The following is an 8,256-nucleotide window of genomic DNA, read 5'->3' on the forward strand; positions in this document are numbered from 1 at the left end:
GAATAGTTTTCAGTGTTCGAACGAGAGCTATGTGCCTTGTACGCGAAAAAAAAAAAAAAAAAAAAAAAAAAAAAAAAAAAAGAAAAAAAGGAAGAAAGAAAAGAAAGAAAAGAGCGAAAAGGAAAAAAGATTCCCGTAAAATTAGGGAGATCAGCCAAAATTAAAGAGCATTAAATGAAGTACATTTTCATGTGTGCGTGCGAAATCGCAATAGCGTGTCGCAGAAATTCGCAGGAGTCCTATTCCACGCGGGCGAGGGAACGAAAAAAAATTTCTGCAAGACCCCAGCCTCTCCCAAGGGATGTTTTGGTTTAAAATCTGGAAGAAAGCTGCTTAGAGGCGACGTCTCCGCATAAAAATGTGCGAAGGGCGAATTTATGCTTTCAACCGGCGTCGCTCGCGGTTCGCTCTGTTTTTCTCTCCGTCTCTTTCCCGCGCCGACCGGCATATTTCCTCCTCCTCGTTTTTCAATCTTCCGGGACCGGGATTGCAAGGAGCTAAATCGTTCGTGCGTGATCGAAACGGATTGCGGATTTCAGCTCGCGCATCCCCAATCTGCGGCCGTGGATTCTTGCGGTGGTGAAATACTTAAAGCCCTCGGGGGCATAAAGGAAATTTTTCGTTGCGAGAGACGCGTCGGCCCGCCCGGAGGATTTACGCCTTCTTTCATTTTTCCGCTACGAAACGCCTTCCACCCCGACGTAATATATGCCGGGACCGCGGGGCAAGCTATTTGCGAATTAACGCCGTACTCCTTCGCGTACTGCCGCGTTTCCTCGCGATTACTGTGGAATTTTCAACGTCAACGTTCCTCCAATTGAGAGACGGGCAAATCACTCGGCAGTCAAGGGCCTAACAATTAATTCGAATCCGGCAAATATTAGTAACGAGGATGTTTCTTCTTGTATTTCGTAAACGAGCGAAAATTATTAATTTTTGGATTGATCTTGAAGATTGGATAACTTTGAAACGTTATAACTTTATATTTTTAAGTTCCTTGTTCGTCTGACATTAAATTGACAAAAAGAGCTTTGGAAGAATCGTAAATTTCATCATACACTATATATACTATATACTATATGCTATATGCTATATGCTATGTACTGTATACTCTATACTATATACTATATACTGTATACTGTGTACTATATACTATATACTGTACACTATACTATATACTATATACTGTACACTATACTATATACTATATACTATATACTGTACACTGTATACTGTGTACTGTATACTGTATACCGTATACTTACAAAACGAATAATATTCTCAAAAACCTCTCACATTTATTTTCCCATCCGTAAAATATAATCAAAACGTCATTCTACAAAGAAATATTCTCCACTAATCGCAGACGATCTAACGAAAGAGCTTACCGAACAAATCGGCGGACGTGAACGCGAGATGATGGATCTGTTGTTGAAGAGGATGCATGGCCCTCGACGGCGATCCTACGGCTTCCGGGTTTTGAATGATGGACCCGAGGCCGCTGGCGTTGGTCGGTGTCATGTTCCCGATTGGTCTAGGCGCTAAGATATTCTCGATAGTGAAGGCGGACGTGGGTGAGGACATGGTCGCCGATGAACTCGGCTTGGAGACCTCGCGTGGTCTGAATCGCATCTCCTCGGAACTCACTGGACTCCTGGAGAACGTTCGCTCGCGTCCGTCGATGTCGTGTCGCCGTACGGTCACATTGTTCTGCTCGTCGTTCTTCAGCTTGTGCTGCAAACTTTCCGGCGAGTAGCTGTAGAGATATCGGTGACCGTAGCCGGATATTCCGGGACCATCTTGAAGGGGGCTCGACGGCTCCGTCATCGGAGAACGCGATCTAGGCGAATCACTCGCATAGGTGCTCTCCACCATGTTACAAGAGAGTCTTATCGTGGTAAATTGCAATTCTTTCACTCGTTGCTTGAATCCCTGACAGGTCGACTCGAAGATCGGTTCAAGAACGGGTATCAAAATCGCGAAGGCGTCGACCGCGTGGACGAGCGTCGTTAAAATCGAGGCGAGAGCATTCTTCGTTAGGATGCGCTTCGTACGTACACATTGACTCTTTATTTTAGTACGTAGGCTCGCAAATGGTACAAAAGAGATTTCGTTTAATTCGTCTTGCGCAGCGCCTTCATGGCCAAGCGTTCGTTATTTACGAGTACGTACGAAAAATCACATGACAGGAGCACCGGTTAAAAATCGGCCGTACCGATCAGAGACATCTGAGTCTTTGATGTTACAAGATCCTTCCGAGATCCGTTTCTGTCTCATCACAACGAATCACCAAACGCACTGTTTCCTCTCTCTCTCTCTCTCTCGGTGTACCGTCCACTTGGATCTTCGAATTCTCCCCACCGTTTCAAGGCGAATTCGTTGCCCGCTCTGCCAAAAGTCAGATCGGTCACTTTGTCGTTCGTTGGCGAGGGGATGGGAGAATGAGACTCGGCATTGAAACTTTGGAAGGAAGGAAGTCCGAGATCGGTTGGAATGTGCAGAGACGCGATGAGAACGGGACGTCCTGCCGGCGACGGGGAGCCACGAGGACGCGAGATGAATCGGACGCGCGTGGAGAAGCCCAGATGTGCACCGACTGACAACCGATGATAAAAGATATCCGGCGACTGGTCCAACTTTCGTGTACGCGTTGATCTCCCGGGGGGTGGGAGGGAGGGAGGGAGGGAAGGAAGGAGGCAGAGGGGGTGGTGGTGGTGGTGGTGGTGGTGGTGGTGGTGGTGCGCGCTTAGATTCGCCGGCATCTACGGTTAACGGGTAGCCACCCCCGTGTTAGTGACAGAGGGACAGAGACACCCTCGGAATATATCCGAGCGAAGTTTTGCCGACACTGGAGCAGGGGCGTGGCTCACCCTAGCTCCATCCACTTTTCCACCACCCCGTCCGACTGCTCGACATCCCCTACGCGGCGGCGGCGATGTCGTGGAGATACAGAGGGATGAACGGGGGAGGCTCGCGCAGGCAAGCTGGACAGAGAAAGAACGGAGATGGAGAGAAACCCCGTGCGCGGCATCGGGGAACGATGGTTTCCCCGGAGGATGCTGGCGGAGGTGCGATCTCCGCGACGACAAGCACGATGGTTTTGAGGGGTGGTTGTTGAAAAAGTGGGGGAGGAAACGTCGGACGGCCCGGCAGAATGCCCTTTCAACTCTCTCTCACCCCCCCCCCTTCCTCCCCCCTCCCGCCCCTCGTCGACGCGCGTCGACCGGCTTCGACGTGCACCGCGGGGTGAGGAAAAGAGAGTAGACGCTCGATGCACACACCGGTGGAAATGGTGGAAGAAACGTATTTATAACGGATAATCACGACTATTGCAGTGTCTCGCGTATTACAGAGCTTTCCGAGTTTACACTGCGAATCGTATTCACGAATTAATCATGCTTGCGGAAGTGTTTGGATTCGAACATCCGGGGTTGGGGGGGGGGGGAGAGGGTCCCTCCGTGGCGATCGAACTCGCTCCACTATTGTTTTTGAAAATAATTTCATGTTTCCGCTCTTCTCGTCGTCGCTGCGATTCGTAGCCACGCAGAGAGGAGCGGCGAAGGAGGAGGGGGAGGGGGATTATTGCTCGTACGTTTCGTACCACTTCACCGTTCGCGATATTCCCTTGAACAGGATGAATTTAACGGGGATCAACGAACTTTCATTTCGTACATCGTACTCGTACGAGTATTTACACATGTCTCGTAGCGATTTTCGCGAGATCACGCATTCGATCGCGTATTCCAATTTTTGTGCTTGATTGATCGACATCGCGTAGGACACCACTTTGTTGAACGTTAGCAGTCTCTGTTCTAAGAGAAGTGGCAACGAAACGAAATCGTTTGGCAAATTAAAAAAATGGCAAACACGAAAATAAGCGAAACATTTTTAATCTACGTTGTGTATAACGCATTATATATAACCGGCGTGTATCGTGTATCGTGTTCACGATACACCAGAATCGTCTGCATTGCATCGGATGAAATCGCAGATTTCCTCGAAAGCGTGCGCGCGTGCTTGATTGATTCGCAGATTGAAACTGGCAAGCACCGACCGACCAAGTTCCGTTCTACACTGTTGCACAACCGAAACAATTTTTTTTCATAATACCTATTGTTCAGATTTGAGGATATTATGATTTTGACGTGTGGATTACACCGAGCTCTCGAATTATCAAACGGGAATTCGATGCCGCGCCATAAACAACGAAACACGTGAACCTCGAATTAACGTAATACATTTGGAACGGAACGCGATGTTGAAACCTGTGTAAATCTCTGGGAATTCGCTCTGTCGTACGGGGGATTTACTCGTGGAAAAAAGTAAACGGATGTATCTAATTCGACTAATCAGGAAGTGTAGGTATCGTTGATCATCGGTACTTACACGCGTTAAAACACCGATATTGGGATATTTGGTAGATATTCGGAACGGTATAGAATTACCCGTTACTCCAAACTGTTCAATGGGATTTTGTAATATTTAAAATCTCGCTCGCGGGAGATAAAATGAAATAAAAAAGTGGAAACATTGAAAAAACATTGGAAATAATTCGAAATCAAATCTTGATGAAACCGTCGATCGGCGGCCAAGTATCGTTCCTTCCGTCACGCTTGGCCCTTTCGTTTCAACAAATACCAACGAACCACCATAGAATTTTGAACGACTGACGAAAAGGAGTGTGTACGTCAACCACGTACGTTGTACATCCCTTAAAGACGTAATGTACTATATTAGAAACCATAGGCATAGTGTCTCTCCCTCCAGCAGATCGTTGATCCGGCAGATCTGTTCAATTATTCAAATCCCGCCCAATGCGTCCGTATTAATAACATAAAACCGTTGTAATGTGCATTGACTGTCGTCGTTATTGTTGCCAGCAGGGACACGGTGGGGAGGATCGTGACGCGATACGTGGAGAACCGAGCGTGAAAAGGTTCTCCATAGGTTCGCGCACGTACCCCGACATTGTCGAGAATCCCCCTTCGGCCACCTCTTCGTTTCCCCCCCCCTATCGGTAGGTAAGTAAATAGAATACCGTGTGCGTGCACACTTCAATCCGCAGCGAAATCTGTGCCAACCTTAATCCTAATCCGTACGTTAATCGTACAGGGCCCCGATCCCGTAGGACGTGGAATCCCATGGCCCTGGTACGTCATCATGTACCCACCGGTTTACGTATGTACATATCTGGAAGAGATGCACGCTCTGTGAAATTTTCAGCGTGCACGATCAGCTCTGCTCCGGTGAAGACGATCCCTTTGTTCGATCGGAGTCGTGAATTTCATTAGCACCGTGGCGAATAGACACACCGGTGTGCCAGTTTCGATTCATCTAACTCGATGAGCCGCGGCCGGCATTCGTATGCAAACTAAACAACTACCAATGGCTTAGAAAAGTGATTTCGTGATACCAGTTCCTCTGACTTTGATTTTTCCCGGTCGTAGAAAGATGGCGAAGGTGAGAAACTGAGAATGGCTAAAAGCTGCTTCTTCTTTTTCTTTCTGTCTCTCTCTCGTTCATTCTCGAAGGAGGAAAACTTGTTCGTATGAATTTTAAATAAAATTGCCTCTTAACGATGGGCTGACAAATGCGCCACGCAGGGTTGGCCTCGACGGCGCGGACATGTTGGATTTGTCGAATTTAGAACGTGATTCGAACGACGTACGAGGTCCGCGCGGACCAATGGCTGATGCTTGCCTATGCGAATCAGGATTATCCTTCCTGCCGGATTATCGATTCTTTTCGAAGAGACCAGATTTTCTGGGAATCGAACGCCGCGTGGATCGTTCCTGTTTCTTAACGTTTCGAGCTCCCGATGCGAGGAATTTCGAAGCGGGAGGATTTACCTTTGGTTTCGCTTCAATGGTGGAGATCACCGCGGGCGTTTACGTGTTTTGTGGGAAATTTAAGAACGCAAAAAGATATAGGAATTGCCTCTATGCAATTTCGAAATATTGAAGTGTTGTTCTCGCGTTCATCTGACTAGCAACTCTATTTAATTCTTCTGCTTTTACATGTGCTAATGGTTATGAAAGTGGGCTACGTCATGTATTTCTCGTTTCGAGAAATTTTTAAAGGTTTGCGTTTGAATAAATTAAAAAATATTTTCACACTGTGAAACAAAATATTTCAAGATACATCTGGTCTTGTAGGATAAGAATTTATTATGACTGTGAAATTTTGTGTGTAGCTTGTAAGAAAATGTGATTTTTGAAGCCTGAAATGACTTACAATCAGTTTCAAAATTAACTGAACGTCTTAAAACTAACTTACGACAATAAAAAAAAACAACGAATTTTATTACAAAAGAAAATTTAAATCAAATCTATCGATTCACATTTTATAATTTTGTTTCTAAGTAATTTAATTTTTATCATTTCTGATTTTCTTTTCATCTTTTGGAAATGTGACTTTGAGCCTTGAGTAGTTTAAAATATTTCTGGTAAATTGGTGAGATGTAGGGTAATAAATCTTTATATTTTTCTTTTGTTATTATTCTAACGGTGGTGTATAATGCAACTAGGTGGATATTTTCGTATATTTTTTGCTCTTCTTGTTACTGAGTTTGTTGAAATAAAATCCTTCTGCTTCATTCGTTCTAACAACAAAGGATTCTTCTTTCTACGTTCTTTCTATTAGTTCATAATAATATTCAGGAACGTACAAGTAATTCTCATTTCTATCGAGCCAAAATCACGATCATTCGTCAAAAAATGAATGGCCAGATATCAAAAATTTATGATCATACACACAGTTAATCAGAAAAAATCCCTAGAACAATTATGACTGATAAAAATCGGCGACAAATTTTCCGCGTATCTGATAGTAAAATAATTAATTATTTCCCTGTAAATAACAAATTCACGAGAGTGCAACTGACTTAGCCCATAAAGATTTTATAAGACTTTAGCTAATAAAATGAACATTAACGATGCAACAGCCAACTCAGTTTAACGGTTCAACTTTTACAGCTTTTTTAGAAAATTACACCAGATTATTCTATTTTAAAAGAATGCGACCCGAAATAATTGCTCAACTCATTCTTTTTAAATTCTCGACTTAGACTCACGGTGCGTATGTATCTGCTTGTGAAACTTTCAGCCTGCTGAAAGTACTATTAACCCCTTGGCGCTGGTTCACGGACCATAACGAGTGACCGAGCCGTATACAATAATTCGTCGCTTTCTTTTTGAACTCGGTATGATATAATATGATATAATATGGTATGATATCACTGGATAGAAATTATTGAGAAATAATAAATTTATTATTTGTCTTGCCTGTGTTATACTTAAATGTACTTAAATGTACTTAAATGTGCTTAACTGTATTTAAAACTGAGAAAATATTGCAATTTTGGGACACAAAAAATTCTCAACGTCGTTCCAGCCGTCGTCAGTATATCACTGGATAGAAATTCTTGAGAAATAATAAATTTATTATTTGTCTTGTCTGTGTTATACTTAAATGTACTTAAATGTACTTAAAACTGAGAAAATATTGCAATTTTGGGACACAAAAAATTCTCAACGTCGTTCCAGCCGTCGTCAGTATATCACTGGATAGAAATTCTTGAGAAATAATAAATTTATTATTTGTCTTGCCTGTGTTATACTTAAATGTACTTAAATGTACTTAAAACTGAGAAAATATTTGGAACATAAAAAATTCTCAACGTCGTTCCAGCCGTCGTTAATATATCACTGGATAGAAATTATTAAGAAGTGATAAACTTCTTGTCATTTGTTTCGCCTAGGTTACATTTAAAACTGTACATAAAACTGAGAAACTATTGGGACAAAAAGTTCTCGACGCGCGTGGTAAGAAGTTAATTAGCGTGAAATTTAATTTCGATACTGTTCGCATACCGAGAAGATCTGTTTTCTTCTCAGAAAACAGATGCCTGTTCCGCGACACGTTATGTCGTAATGCCTTTGAATCTCCAATTTTTTCGTTCGCGCGGCTCTCGTTTCTTGTTTACGACCGCGATTTCGTCAGTCGGAAAAGATGGAAAGAGAGGACTTCTTTCTTCACTGGAGCCTTACCCGACTCCGGTTTTAAAAAGTTTCCGCCGCGGGAGACGCTTCCACGCGAGAGATTACCATTTCCACGGTAATCATCGTTGGGCGAGCCTCCCCCGGCGTTAATACAGCGACAATACAGATGTTTTCACGTCTAAGCGGCGTGCTAAGTGGATGTCCTCCCTCCACTCCGTAACCTCCGCCGCCATTTCCCACTGTTCAGATTTCGTGA

At 43.9% G+C, this 8,256-nt stretch overlaps 1 protein-coding gene across 1 annotated transcript in view; it reads right to left on the reverse strand.

Annotated features, from left to right (window-relative positions):
• LOC122536701 (homeobox protein goosecoid-like) overlaps positions 1 to 2,433 on the reverse strand; it is a 6,444-nt gene extending 4,011 nt beyond the window's left edge. Inside the window, exon 1 of the mRNA XM_043669275.1 lies at positions 1,389 to 2,433. Within this exon, the coding sequence (XP_043525210.1) occupies positions 1,389 to 1,875 (487 nt within the window). The 5' untranslated portion in view covers positions 1,876 to 2,433. The remainder of the gene's footprint in view (positions 1 to 1,388) is intronic.
• Between the last annotated feature and the right edge of the window lie 5,823 nt (positions 2,434 to 8,256).

This window comes from Frieseomelitta varia, unplaced genomic scaffold, assembly GCF_011392965.1.
Source record: "Frieseomelitta varia isolate USP_RPSP 00005682 unplaced genomic scaffold, Fvar_1.2 scaffold_867, whole genome shotgun sequence".
Lineage (NCBI taxonomy): Eukaryota > Metazoa > Arthropoda > Insecta > Hymenoptera > Apidae > Frieseomelitta > Frieseomelitta varia.